This window comes from Carassius gibelio, chromosome B9 (assembly GCF_023724105.1).
Source record: "Carassius gibelio isolate Cgi1373 ecotype wild population from Czech Republic chromosome B9, carGib1.2-hapl.c, whole genome shotgun sequence".
In the NCBI taxonomy this organism is placed as follows: domain Eukaryota; kingdom Metazoa; phylum Chordata; class Actinopteri; order Cypriniformes; family Cyprinidae; genus Carassius; species Carassius gibelio.
In genome coordinates, this window is record NC_068404.1 from 32566610 (window position 1) to 32582765 (window position 16156).

Below are 16156 nucleotides of genomic sequence, written 5' to 3' on the forward strand. Positions count from 1 at the left end.
TAGGATGTATTAAATTGATAAGAAGTGAAATCAAAGATTAGTATTGTTAGAAGAGATTTATATTTTGAATAAACGCTGTTCTTTAAAAAAAAAAGTATACATCGAAGAATCCGGAAAAAAGTATCACAGATTCCCAAATAATATTTGGCATCACAAATATTAATAATTCTTATAATAAATCATCATATTAGACTGATTTCTGAAGATCATGTGACACTGAAGACTGGAGGAATGATGCTGAAAATACAGCTGCACATCACAGAAATAAATTATATTTTAAAGGATATTAAAATATAAACCATTATTTTTTATATATTTTATTTTCATAATTTTGAATTATTACTAAATACAACTTTTTTTGTATCAAACAGTTCATTGAACAATAATACATGAAGTACCTGAAGCTGACAATGAAGTAGATGTATAATAATTAGCAAAGATTATTAATTTAGTGCTGTAAACGCGCGTGTGAGGGGCGGAGACGAGCCGCGGAGCTTCGGTGAGGACCAAACACAGCAGAACGGTAGGAAACTTCACTCCTCTTATTATTTCTCTTTTACTAAAGCGATTTATTTTTAGATACGTGGTCTGAGTCTTTCATAGAGTTGTAGAGTTATTAGAGAAATAGAGTTATTTTTTACATTCTTTGATCGAAGTTTTCAGATCGGCACTTCGGAGCCTGTTCGCGACTCGGTTGATTCAGATCGGCACTTCGGAGCATGGTCGCGACTCCGTTGATTCAGATCGGCACTTCGGAGCCTGTTCGCGACTCGCGACTCGCTTGATTCAGATCGCCACTTCGGAGCCTGTTCGCGACTCGGTTGATTCAGATCGGCACTTCCGGAGCATGTTCGCGACTCGGTTGATTCAGATCGGCACTTTGGAGCATTTTCGCGGCTCCGTTGATTCATATTGAGACTCTGGGGAATGTTTGTGATTTATTTATTTTTTTAAATTCAGATATGTACTTCGAAGCAAGAAGTGTTTGTCAAACAGTTTATTAGTGATAACTGAATATTTGGGCCTGAGGCTTTTTTTTCTAACCTGTCGCTTTGATTTTTAAATGATTTCAATGACAGGAAGTTGCATGTGTTTTGTTTTATGAATTGTGGATGGATTTATCAAGTGAGAAATAAAGTTGAACAGAAATGATCATGAACTCTTAAAGATGATAATGAAAAGAAAAGGTAATATTGCATATAAAATTATTTCCAAGTATGAACTAACTTGCGCAATACTGTAAATAATCTTACTCTACCCTAAATCAGTGAAAATGTTTGGCTCAGTTTACAGAAAGTGTACGTCACACTTCCTTTCATTATGATGCAACATAGTTTTCTCAGATGAATATTTAACATCTTTATTCTTGTGGGGATTAGTGTATAAGTGCTATACACAAACACACACACACACCGGTCAGAGTTTGGGATCAGAATGATTTTTTATGTGTTGTTGTTGTTGTTGTTGTTTTTACAGGAGTTTACTCATCAAAACTGCATTTATTTGATCACAAATACAGGAAAAAAAGTGAAATATTATTATGAAGTAAAACAACTTTTTTACTTTAATATACATTAAAATCTATTTTATTTCTGTGATTTTCAGCATCATTCCTCCAGTCTTCAGTGTCACATGATCCTCACAAATCAGAATAATATGATGATTTATTATCAGAGTTGTGCTGCTGAAACTGTGATACTTCTTTCAGGATTCTTTGATGAATGAAATGTCAAAAAGAAGAGCATTTATTTAAAATAGAAGACTTTTCTAACAATAAACAATAGAGTTCAAAAGTTTATAACTCTTTTAGGATGTATTAAATTGATAAGAAGTGAAATCAAAGATTAGTATTGTTAGAAGAGATTTATATTTTGAATAAACGCTGTTCTTTAAAAAAAAAAGTATACATCGAAGAATCCGGAAAAAAGTATCACAGATTCCCAAATAATATTTGGCATCACAAATATTAATAATTCTTATAATAAATCATCATATTAGACTGATTTCTGAAGATCATGTGACACTGAAGACTGGAGGAATGATGCTGAAAATACAGCTGCACATCACAGAAATAAATTATATTTTAAAGGATATTAAAATATAAACCATTATTTTTTATATATTTTATTTTCATAATTTTGAATTATTACTAAATACAACTTTTTTTGTATCAAACAGTTCATTGAACAATAATACATGAAGTACCTGAAGCTGACAATGAAGTAGATGTATAATAATTAGCAAAGATTATTAATTTAGTGCTGTAAACGCGCGTGTGAGGGGCGGAGACGAGCCGCGGAGCTTTGGTGAGGACCAAACACAGCAGAACGGTAGGAAACTTCACTCCTCTTATTATTTCTCTTTTACTAAAGCGATTTATTTTTAGATACGTGGTCTGAGTCTTTCATAGAGTTGTAGAGTTATTAGAGAAATAGAGTTATTTTTTACATTCTTTGATCGAAGTTTTCAGATCGGCACTTCAGAGCCTGTTCGCGACTCGGTTGATTCAGATCGGCACTTCGGAGCATGGTCGCGACTCCGTTGATTCAGATCGGCACTTCGGAGCCTGTTCGCGACTCGGTTGATTCAGATCGGCACTTCGGAGCCTGTTCGCGACTCGCGACTCGGTTGATTCAGATTGGCACTTCGGAGCCTGTTCGCGACTCGGTTGATTCAGATCGGCACTTCGGAGCCTGTTCGCGACTCGCGACTCGCTTGATTCAGATCGCCACTTCGGAGCCTGTTCGCGACTCGGTTGATTCAGATCGGCACTTCCGGAGCATGTTCGCGACTCGGTTGATTCAGATCGGCACTTCGGAGCATGTTCGCGGCTCCGTTGATTCAGATTGAGACTCTGGGGACTGTTTGTGATTTATTTATTTTTTTAAATTCGGATATGTACTTCGAAGCAAGAAGTGTTTGTCAAACAGTTCATTAGTGATAACTGAATATTTGGGCCAGACGCTTTTTTTTTCTAACCTGTCGCTTTGATTTTTAAATGATTTCAATGACAGGAAGTTGCATGTATTGTGTTTTATGAATTGTGGATGGATTTATCAACTGAGAAATAAAGTTGAACAGAAATGATCATGAACTCTTTAAGAGGTCAGCTAATTCTCAGCACATAGAGACTCTTTCACCTAGATATCACACTGTAGAGACTGTGTCTGTTCCCCGAACTAGAAAATACAAAAAACGTCCAAACCAAGTTAAGGTTAATAATTTAATTGAGGTTCAACAAATAAAAAACAAATGCAATATGGATAAACAAATGATAAAGCTTGGCTTATTGAATATCAGATCCCTTTCTACGAAAACACTTTTTGTAAATAATATGATAACTGATCATAATATAGATGTGCTCTGTTTGACAGAAACCTGGCTAAAACCTGATGATTACATTATTTGAAATGAGTCCACCCCCCAAGATTACTGTTATAAACACGAGCCACGTCTAAAAGGCAAAGGTGGAGGTGTTGCTTCAATTTATAACAACGTTTTCAGGATTTCTCAGAGGGCAGGCTTCAAGTATAACTGGTTTGAAGTAATGGTGCTACATATAACATTATCCAGAGAAACAAATGTTAATGATAAATCCCCTGTTATGTTTGTACTGGCTACTGTACACAGGCCACCAGGCCACCATACAGACTTTATTAAAGAGTTTGCTGATTTTACATCCGAATTAGTTCTGGCTGCAGATAAAGTTTTAATAGTTGGTGATTTTAATATCCATGTCGATAATGAAAAAGATGCATTGGGATCAGCATTTATAGACATTCTGAATTCTATTGGTGTTAGACAACATGTTTCAGGACCTACTCATTGTCGAAATCATACTCTAGATTTAATACTGTCACATGGAATTGATGTTGATAGTGTTGAAATTATTCAGCCAAGTGATGATATCTCAGATCATTATTTAGTTCTGTGCAAACTTCATATAGCCAAAATTGTAAATTCTACTTCTTGTTACAAGTATCGAAGAACCATCACTTCTACCGCAAAAGACTGCTTTTTTAAGTTATCTTCCTGATGTATCCAAATTCCTTAGCATATCCAAAACCTCAGAACAACTTGATGATGTAACAGAAACTATGGACTCTCTCTTTTCTACCACTTTAAATACAGTTGCTCCTTTACGCTTAAGGAAGGTTAAGGAAAACAGTTTGACACCATGGTATAATGAGCATACTCGCACCCTAAAGAGAGCAGCCCGAAAAATGGAGCGCAGCTGGAGGAAAACAAAACTAGAGGTATTTCGTATTGCTTGGCGGGAAAGTAACATATCCTACAGAAAAGCATTAAAAACTGCTAGATCTGATTACTTTTCTTCTCTTTTAGAAGAAAACAAACATAACCCCAGGTATTTATTCAATACAGTGGCTAAATTAATTAAAAATAAAGCCTCAACAAGTGTTGACATTTCCCAACACCACAGCAGTAATGACTTTATGAACTACTTTACTTCTAAAATCGATACTATTAGAGATAAAATTGCAACCATTCAGCCGTCAGCTACAGTATCACATCAGACAGTGCACTATAGACCCCCTGAGGAACAGTTCCACTCATTCTCTACTATAGGAGAGGAAGAATTGTATAAACTTGTTAAATCATCTAAACCTACAACATGTATGTTAGACCCTATACCATCTAAGCTCCTAAAAGAGGTGCTTCCAGAAGTTAATGGTCCTCTTTTGACTATTATTAATTCCTCATTGTCATTAGGATATGTCCCCAAAACTTTCAAACTGGCTGTTATTAAGCCTCTCATAAAAAAACCACAACTTGACCCCAAAGAACTAGTTAATTATAGACCAATCTCGAATCTCCCTTTTCTGCCCAAGATACTAGAAAAGGTGGTATCCTCACAATTATGTTCCTTCTTAGAGAAAAATGGTATATGTGAGGATTTCCAATCAGGATTTAGCCGTATCATAGTACTGAGACTGCTCTCCTTAGAGTTACAAATGATCTGCTCTTATCATCTGATCGTGGGTGTATCTCTCTATTAGTTTTATTGGATCTTAGTGCTGCGTTTGACACAATTGACCACAGCATTCTTTTGCATAGACTTGAACACTTTGTTGGCATCAGTGGAAGTGCACTAGCATGGTTTAAATCGTACTTATATGACCGCCATCAGTTCGTAGCAGTGAATGAAGATGTATCATATCGATCACAAGTGCAGTATGGAGTACCTCAAGGCTCAGTACTAGGGCCGCTACTCTTCACACTTTATATGTTACCCTTGGGAGATATCATCAGGAAACATGGTGTTAGCTTTCACTGTTATGCTGATGATACTCAGCTCTATAATTCTTCGCGGCCCAGTGAAACACACCAATTTGAAAAACTAATGGAATGCATAGTCGATATAAAAAATTGGATGACGAGTAATTTCTTACTGCTAAATTCAGAAAAAACAGAAGTGTTAATTATACGACCTAAAAACTCTGCTTGCAATAACCTAGAACACGGTCTAAGACTTGATGGTTGCTCTGTCAATTCTTTGTCATCAGTTAGGAACCTAGGTGTGCTATTTGATCGCAATCTTTCCTTAGAAAGCCACGTTTCTAGCGTTTGTAAAACTGCATTTTTCCATCTCAAAAATATATCTAAATTACGGCCTATCCTCTCAATGTCAAATGCAGAAATGTTAATCCATGCATTTATGACTTCAAGGTTAGATTGTTGTAATGCTTTATTGGGTGGTTGTTCTGCACGCTTAGTAAACAAACTACAGCTAGTCCACAATGCAGCAGCAAGAGTTCTTACAGGAACCAGGAAGTATGACCATATTAGCCCGGTCCTGTCATCGCTGCACTGGCTCCCTATCAAACATCCTATAGATTTTTAAATATTGCTTATTACTTATAAAGCCCTGAACGGTTTAGCACCTCAGTATTTGAATGACCTCCTTTTTACATTATACTCCTCTACGTCCGCTACGTTCTCAAAACTCAGGCAATTTGATAATACCTAGAATATCAAAATCAACTGCGGGTGGCAGGTCCTTTTCCTATTTGGCGCCTAAACTCTGGAATAACCTACCTAACATTGTTCGGGAGGCAGACACACTCTTGCAGTTTAAATCTAGATTGAAGACCCATCTCTTTAACCTGGCATACACATAACATACTAATATGCTTTTAATATCCAAATCCGTTAAAGGTTTTTTAGGCTGCATTAATAAGGTAAACCGGAACCGGAAACACTTCACATAACGTGTACCTTCTACATCATTAGAAGAATGGCATCTACGCTAATATTTGTCTGTTTCTCTCTTGTTCCGAGGTCACCGTGGCCACCAGATCCAGTCTGTATCCAGACCAGAGTGTCACTGCAGTCACCCGGATCCAGTACGAATCCAGACATGATGGTGGATCAGCACCTAGAAAGGACCTCTACTGCCCTGAAAGACAGCGGAGACCAGGACAACTAGAGCCCCATATACAGATCCCCTGTAAATACCTTGTCTCAGAGGACCACCAGGACAAGACCACAGGAAACAGATGATTCTTCTTCACAATCTGACTTTGCTGCAGCCTGGTTTCGTCTGGTCAGAGGAGAACTGGCCCCCCAACTGAGCCTGGTTTCTCCCAAGGTTTTTTTCTCCATTCTGTCACCGATCGGGTTTTGGTTCCTTGCCGCTGTCGCCTCTGGCTTGCTTAGTTGGGGTCACTTTATCTACAGCGATATCATTGACTTGATTGCAAATAAATGCACAGACACTATTTAAACTGAACAGAGATGACATCACTGAATTCAATGGTGAACTGCCTTTAACTATCATTTTGCATTATTGAGACACTGTTTTCCAAATGAATGTTGCTCAGTGCTTTGACGCAATGTATTTGGTTTAAAGCACTATATAAATAAAGTTGATTGATTGATTGATAAGATGATAATGAAAAGAAAAGGTAATATTGCATATAAAATTATATTCAAGTATGAACTAACTTGCACAATACTGTAAATATTCTTACTCTACCCTAAATCAGTGAAAATGTTTGGCTCAGTTTACAGAAAGTGTACGTCACACATCCTTTCATTATGATGCAACATAGTTTTCTCAGATGAGTATTTAACATCTTTATTCTTGTGGGGATTAGTGTGTAAGTGCTATACACAAACAATCTGTTGATTCAGATCGGCACTTCGGAGCCTGTTCGCGACTCGCGACTCCGTTGATTCAGATCGGCACTTCGGAGCCTGTTCGCGACTCGCTTGATTCAGATCGGCACTTCGGAGCCTGTTCGCGACTCGGTTGATTCAGATCGCCACTTCGGAGCATGTTCGCGACTCCGTTGATTCAGATCGGCACTTTGGAGCATTTTCGCGGCTCCGTTGATTCATATTGAGACTCTGGGGAATGTTTGTGATTTATTTATTTTTTTAAATTCAGATATGTACTTCGAAGCAAGAAGTGTTTGTCAAACAGTTTATTAGTGATAACTGAATATTTGGGCCTGAGGCTTTTTTTTCTAACCTGTCGCTTTGATTTTTAAATGATTTCAATGACAGGAAGTTGCATGTGTTTTGTTTTATGAATTGTGGATGGATTTATCAACTGAGAAATAAAGTTGAACAGAAATGATCATGAACTCTTAAAGATGATAATGAAAAGAAAAGGTAATATTGCATATAAAATTATTTCCAAGTATGAACTAACTTGCGCAATACTGTAAATAATCTTACTCTTACCCTAAATCAGTGAAAATGTTTGGCTCAGTTTACAGAAAGTGTACGTCACACTTCCTTTCATTATGATGCAACATAGTTTTCTCAGATGAATATTTAACATCTTTATTCTTGTGGGGATTAGTGGATAAGTGCTATACACAAACACACACACACACCGGTCAGAGTTTGGGATCAGAATGATTTTTTATGTGTTGTTGTTGTTGTTTTTACAGGAGTTTACTCATCAAAACTGCATTTATTTGATCACAAATACAGGAAAAAAGTGAAATATTATTATGAAGTAAAACAACTTTTTTATTTTAATATACATTAAAATCTATTTTATTTCTGTGATTTTCAGCATCATTCCTCCAGTCTTCAGTGTCACATGATCCTCACAAATCAGAATAATATGATGATTTATTATCAGAGTTGTGCTGCTGAAACTGTGATACTTCTTTCAGGATTCTTTGATGAATGAAATGTCAAAAAGAAGAGCATTTATTTAAAATAGAAGACTTTTCTAACAATAAACAATAGAGTTCAAAAGTTTATAACTCTTTTAGGATGTATTAAATTGATAAGAAGTGAAATCAAAGATTAGTATTGTTAGAAGAGATTTATATTTTGAATAAACGCTGTTCTTTAAAAAAAAAAGTATACATCGAAGAATCCGGAAAAAAGTATCACAGATTCCCAAATAATATTTGGCATCACAAATATTAATAATTCTTATAATAAATCATCATATTAGACTGATTTCTGAAGATCATGTGACACTGAAGACTGGAGGAATGATGCTGAAAATACAGCTGCACATCACAGAAATAAATTATATTTTAAAGGATATTAAAATATAAACCATTATTTTTTATATATTTTATTTTCATAATTTTGAATTATTACTAAATACAACTTTTTTTGTATCAAACAGTTCATTGAACAATAATACATGAAGTACCTGAAGCTGACAATGAAGTAGATGTATAATAATTAGCAAAGATTATTAATTTAGTGCTGTAAACGCGCGTGTGAGGGGCGGAGACGAGCCGCGGAGCTTCGGTGAGGACCAAACACAGCAGAACGGTAGGAAACTTCACTCCTCTTATTATTTCTCTTTTACTAAAGCGATTTATTTTTAGATACGTGGTCTGAGTCTTTCATAGAGTTGTAGAGTTATTAGAGAAATAGAGTTATTTTTTACATTCTTTGATCGAAGTTTTCAGATCGGCACTTCGGAGCCTGTTCGCGACTCGGTTGATTCAGATCGGCACTTCGGAGCATGGTCGCGACTCCGTTGATTCAGATCGGCACTTCGGAGCCTGTTCGCGACTCGGTTGATTCAGATCGGCACTTCGGAGCCTGTTCGCGACTCGCGACTCGGTTGATTCAGATCGGCACTTCGGAGCCTGTTCGCGACTCGGTTGATTCAGATCGGCACTTCGGAGCCTGTTCGCGACTCGCGACTCGCTTGATTCAGATCGCCACTTCGGAGCCTGTTCGCGACTCGGTTGATTCAGATCGGCACTTCCGGAGCATGTTCGCGACTCGGTTGATTCAGATCGGCACTTTGGAGCATTTTCGCGGCTCCGTTGATTCATATTGAGACTCTGGGGAATGTTTGTGATTTATTTATTTTTTTAAATTCAGATATGTACTTCGAAGCAAGAAGTGTTTGTCAAACAGTTTATTAGTGATAACTGAATATTTGGGCCTGAGGCTTTTTTTTCTAACCTGTCGCTTTGATTTTTAAATGATTTCAATGACAGGAAGTTGCATGTGTTTTGTTTTATGAATTGTGGATGGATTTATCAACTGAGAAATAAAGTTGAACAGAAATGATCATGAACTCTTAAAGATGATAATGAAAAGAAAAGGTAATATTGCATATAAAATTATTTCCAAGTATGAACTAACTTGCGCAATACTGTAAATAATCTTACTCTACCCTAAATCAGTGAAAATGTTTGGCTCAGTTTACAGAAAGTGTACGTCACACTTCCTTTCATTATGATGCAACATAGTTTTCTCAGATGAATATTTAACATCTTTATTCTTGTGGGGATTAGTGTATAAGTGCTATACACAAACACACACACACACCGGTCAGAGTTTGGGATCAGAATGATTTTTTATGTGTTGTTGTTGTTGTTGTTGTTTTTACAGGAGTTTACTCATCAAAACTGCATTTATTTGATCACAAATACAGGAAAAAAAGTGAAATATTATTATGAAGTAAAACAACTTTTTTATTTTAATATACATTAAAATCTATTTTATTTCTGTGATTTTCAGCATCATTCCTCCAGTCTTCAGTGTCACATGATCCTCACAAATCAGAATAATATGATGATTTATTATCAGAGTTGTGCTGCTGAAACTGTGATACTTCTTTCAGGATTCTTTGATGAATGAAATGTCAAAAAGAAGAGCATTTATTTAAAATAGAAGACTTTTCTAACAATAAACAATAGAGTTCAAAAGTTTATAACTCTTTTAGGATGTATTAAATTGATAAGAAGTGAAATCAAAGATTAGTATTGTTAGAAGAGATTTATATTTTGAATAAACGCTGTTCTTTAAAAAAAAAAGTATACATCGAAGAATCCGGAAAAAAGTATCACAGATTCCCAAATAATATTTGGCATCACAAATATTAATAATTCTTATAATAAATCATCATATTAGACTGATTTCTGAAGATCATGTGACACTGAAGACTGGAGGAATGATGCTGAAAATACAGCTGCACATCACAGAAATAAATTATATTTTAAAGGATATTAAAATATAAACCATTATTTTTTATATATTTTATTTTCATAATTTTGAATTATTACTAAATACAACTTTTTTTGTATCAAACAGTTCATTGAACAATAATACATGAAGTACCTGAAGCTGACAATGAAGTAGATGTATAATAATTAGCAAAGATTATTAATTTAGTGCTGTAAACGCGCGTGTGAGGGGCGGAGACGAGCCGCGGAGCTTCGGTGAGGACCAAACACAGCAGAACGGTAGGAAACTTCACTCCTCTTATTATTTCTCTTTTACTAAAGCGATTTATTTTTAGATACGTGGTCTGAGTCTTTCATAGAGTTGTAGAGTTATTAGAGAAATAGAGTTATTTTTTACATTCTTTGATCGAAGTTTTCAGATCGGCACTTCAGAGCCTGTTCGCGACTCGGTTGATTCAGATCGGCACTTCGGAGCATGGTCGCGACTCCGTTGATTCAGATCGGCACTTCGGAGCCTGTTCGCGACTCGGTTGATTCAGATCGGCACTTCGGAGCCTGTTCGCGACTCGCGACTCGGTTGATTCAGATTGGCACTTCGGAGCCTGTTCGCGACTCGGTTGATTCAGATCGGCACTTCGGAGCCTGTTCGCGACTCGCGACTCGCTTGATTCAGATCGCCACTTCGGAGCCTGTTCGCGACTCGGTTGATTCAGATCGGCACTTCCGGAGCATGTTCGCGACTCGGTTGATTCAGATCGGCACTTCGGAGCATGTTCGCGGCTCCGTTGATTCAGATTGAGACTCTGGGGACTGTTTGTGATTCATTTATTTTTTTAAATTCGGATATGTACTTCGAAGCAAGAAGTGTTTGTCAAACAGTTCATTAGTGATAACTGAATATTTGGGCCAGACGCTTTTTTTTTCTAACCTGTCGCTTTGATTTTTAAATGATTTCAATGACAGGAAGTTGCATGTATTGTGTTTTATGAATTGTGGATGGATTTATCAACTGAGAAATAAAGTTGAACAGAAATGATCATGAACTCTTTAAGAGGTCAGCTAATTCTCAGCACATAGAGACTCTTTCACCTAGATATCACACTGTAGAGACTGTGTCTGTTCCCCGAACTAGAAAATACAAAAAACGTCCAAACCAAGTTAAGGTTAATAATTTAATTGAGGTTCAACAAATAAAAAACAAATGCAATATGGATAAACAAATGATAAAGCTTGGCTTATTGAATATCAGATCCCTTTCTACGAAAACACTTTTTGTAAATAATATGATAACTGATCATAATATAGATGTGCTCTGTTTGACAGAAACCTGGCTAAAACCTGATGATTACATTATTTGAAATGAGTCCACCCCCCAAGATTACTGTTATAAACACGAGCCACGTCTAAAAGGCAAAGGTGGAGGTGTTGCTTCAATTTATAACAACGTTTTCAGGATTTCTCAGAGGGCAGGCTTCAAGTATAACTGGTTTGAAGTAATGGTGCTACATATAACATTATCCAGAGAAACAAATGTTAATGATAAATCCCCTGTTATGTTTGTACTGGCTACTGTACACAGGCCACCAGGCCACCATACAGACTTTATTAAAGAGTTTGCTGATTTTACATCCGAATTAGTTCTGGCTGCAGATAAAGTTTTAATAGTTGGTGATTTTAATATCCATGTCGATAATGAAAAAGATGCATTGGGATCAGCATTTATAGACATTCTGAACTCTATTGGTGTTAGACAACATGTTTCAGGACCTACTCATTGTCGAAATCATACTCTAGATTTAATACTGTCACATGGAATTGATGTTGATAGTGTTGAAATTATTCAGCCAAGTGATGATATCTCAGATCATTATTTAGTTCTGTGCAAACTTCATATAGCCAAAATTGTAAATTCTACTTCTTGTTACAAGTATCGAAGAACCATCACTTCTACCGCAAAAGACTGCTTTTTTAAGTTATCTTCCTGATGTATCCAAATTCCTTAGCATATCCAAAACCTCAGAACAACTTGATGATGTAACAGAAACTATGGACTCTCTCTTTTCTACCACTTTAAATACAGTTGCTCCTTTACGCTTAAGGAAGGTTAAGGAAAACAGTTTGACACCATGGTATAATGAGCATACTCGCACCCTAAAGAGAGCAGCCCGAAAAATGGAGCGCAGCTGGAGGAAAACAAAACTAGAGGTATTTCGTATTGCTTGGCGGGAAAGTAACATATCCTACAGAAAAGCATTAAAAACTGCTAGATCTGATTACTTTTCTTCTCTTTTAGAAGAAAACAAACATAACCCCAGGTATTTATTCAATACAGTGGCTAAATTAATTAAAAATAAAGCCTCAACAAGTGTTGACATTTCCCAACACCACAGCAGTAATGACTTTATGAACTACTTTACTTCTAAAATCGATACTATTAGAGATAAAATTGCAACCATTCAGCCGTCAGCTACAGTATCACATCAGACAGTGCACTATAGACCCCCTGAGGAACAGTTCCACTCATTCTCTACTATAGGAGAGGAAGAATTGTATAAACTTGTTAAATCATCTAAACCTACAACATGTATGTTAGACCCTATACCATCTAAGCTCCTAAAAGAGGTGCTTCCAGAAGTTAATGGTCCTCTTTTGACTATTATTAATTCCTCATTGTCATTAGGATATGTCCCCAAAACTTTCAAACTGGCTGTTATTAAGCCTCTCATAAAAAAACCACAACTTGACCCCAAAGAACTAGTTAATTATAGACCAATCTCGAATCTCCCTTTTCTGCCCAAGATACTAGAAAAGGTGGTATCCTCACAATTATGTTCCTTCTTAGAGAAAAATGGTATATGTGAGGATTTCCAGTCAGGATTTAGCCGTATCATAGTACTGAGACTGCTCTCCTTAGAGTTACAAATGATCTGCTCTTATCATCTGATCGTGGGTGTATCTCTCTATTAGTTTTATTGGATCTTAGTGCTGCGTTTGACACAATTGACCACAGCATTCTTTTGCATAGACTTGAACACTTTGTTGGCATCAGTGGAAGTGCACTAGCATGGTTTAAATCGTACTTATATGACCGCCATCAGTTCGTAGCAGTGAATGAAGATGTATCATATCGATCACAAGTGCAGTATGGAGTACCTCAAGGCTCAGTACTAGGGCCGCTACTCTTCACACTTTATATGTTACCCTTGGGAGATATCATCAGGAAACATGGTGTTAGCTTTCACTGTTATGCTGATGATACTCAGCTCTATAATTCTTCGCGGCCCAGTGAAACACACCAATTTGAAAAACTAATGGAATGCATAGTCGATATAAAAAATTGGATGACGAGTAATTTCTTACTGCTAAATTCAGAAAAAACAGAAGTGTTAATTATACGACCTAAAAACTCTGCTTGCAATAACCTAGAACACGGTCTAAGACTTGATGGTTGCTCTGTCAATTCTTTGTCATCAGTTAGGAACCTAGGTGTGCTATTTAATCGCAATCTTTCCTTAGAAAGCCACGTTTCTAGCGTTTGTAAAACTGCATTTTTCCATCTCAAAAATATATCTAAATTACGGCCTATCCTCTCAATGTCAAATGCAGAAATGTTAATCCATGCATTTATGACTTCAAGGTTAGATTGTTGTAATGCTTTATTGGGTGGTTGTTCTGCACGCTTAGTAAACAAACTACAGCTAGTCCACAATGCAGCAGCAAGAGTTCTTACAGGAACCAGGAAGTATGACCATATTAGCCCGGTCCTGTCATCGCTGCACTGGCTCCCTATCAAACATCCTATAGATTTTTAAATATTGCTTATTACTTATAAAGCCCTGAACGGTTTAGCACCTCAGTATTTGAATGACCTCCTTTTTACATTATACTCCTCTACGTCCGCTACGTTCTCAAAACTCAGGCAATTTGATAATACCTAGAATATCAAAATCAACTGCGGGTGGCAGGTCCTTTTCCTATTTGGCGCCTAAACTCTGGAATAACCTACCTAACATTGTTCGGGAGGCAGACACACTCTTGCAGTTTAAATCTAGATTGAAGACCCATCTCTTTAACCTGGCATACACATAACATACTAATATGCTTTTAATATCCAAATCCGTTAAAGGTTTTTTAGGCTGCATTAATAAGGTAAACCGGAACCGGAAACACTTCACATAACGTGTACCTTCTACATCATTAGAAGAATGGCATCTACGCTAATATTTGTCTGTTTCTCTCTTGTTCCGAGGTCACCGTGGCCACCAGATCCAGTCTGTATCCAGACCAGAGTGTCACTGCAGCCACCCGGATCCAGTACGAATCCAGACATGATGGTGGATCAGCACCTAGAAAGGACCTCTACTGCCCTGAAAGACAGCGGAGACCAGGACAACTAGAGCCCCATATACAGATCCCCTGTAAATACCTTGTCTCAGAGGACCACCAGGACAAGACCACAGGAAACAGATGATTCTTCTTCACAATCTGACTTTGCTGCAGCCTGGTTTCGTCTGGTCAGAGGAGAACTGGCCCCCCAACTGAGCCTGGTTTCTCCCAAGGTTTTTTTCTCCATTCTGTCACCGATCGGGTTTTGGTTCCTTGCCGCTGTCGCCTCTGGCTTGCTTAGTTGGGGTCACTTTATCTACAGCGATATCATTGACTTGATTGCAAATAAATGCACAGACACTATTTAAACTGAACAGAGATGACATCACTGAATTCAATGGTGAACTGCCTTTAACTATCATTTTGCATTATTGAGACACTGTTTTCCAAATGAATGTTGCTCAGTGCTTTGACGCAATGTATTTGGTTTAAAGCACTATATAAATAAAGTTGATTGATTGATTGATAAGATGATAATGAAAAGAAAAGGTAATATTGCATATAAAATTATATTCAAGTATGAACTAACTTGCACAATACTGTAAATATTCTTACTCTACCCTAAATCAGTGAAAATGTTTGGCTCAGTTTACAGAAAGTGTACGTCACACATCCTTTCATTATGATGCAACATAGTTTTCTCAGATGAGTATTTAACATCTTTATTCTTGTGGGGATTAGTGTATAAGTGCTATACACAAACAATCTGTTGATTCAGATCGGCACTTCGGAGCCTGTTCGCGACTCGCGACTCGGTTGATTCAGATCGGCACTTCGGAGCATGTTCGCGACTCTGTTGATTCAGATCGGCACTTCGGAGCCTGTTCGCGACTCGCTTGATTCAGATCGGCACTTCGGAGCATGTTCGCGACTCCGTTGATTCAGATCGGCACTTTGGAGCATTTTCGCGGCTCCGTTGATTCATATTGAGACTCTGGGGAATGTTTGTGATTTATTTATTTTTTTAAATTCAGATATGTACTTCGAAGCAAGAAGTGTTTGTCAAACAGTTTATTAGTGATAACTGAATATTTGGGCCTGAGGCTTTTTTTTCTAACCTGTCGCTTTGATTTTTAAATGATTTCAATGACAGGAAGTTGCATGTGTTTTGTTTTATGAATTGTGGATGGATTTATCAACTGAGAAATAAAGTTGAACAGAAATGATCATGAACTCTTAAAGATGATAATGAAAAGAAAAGGTAATATTGCATATAAAATTATTTCCAAGTATGAACTAACTTGCGCAATACTGTAAATAATCTTACTCTACCCTAAATCAGTGAAAATGTTTGGCTCAGTTTACAGAAAGTGTACGTCACACTTCCTTTCATTATGATG

General features: G+C 36.9%; 1 protein-coding gene across 15 annotated transcripts in view; it reads left to right on the forward strand.

Moving 5' to 3' along the window:
- Positions 1–16156, forward strand: part of LOC127964937 (uncharacterized) — a 420295-nt gene that overhangs the window by 293713 nt on the left and 110426 nt on the right. The window contains exon 2 of one of the 15 annotated variants that reach the window (XR_008155154.1): positions 4155–4779. The exons of 13 other annotated variants lie outside the window; for them this stretch is intronic. Coding sequence is in view for 1 of the 2 variants with exons in the window: in XM_052565498.1 (XP_052421458.1) it covers positions 12534–13397 (864 nt within the window). In the remaining variant the exon portion in view is untranslated. Of the gene's footprint in view, positions 1–4154; positions 4780–12533; positions 13478–16156 lie in introns of those variants that run through there. One more of the 15 variants, XM_052565498.1, reaches the window with a different exon arrangement.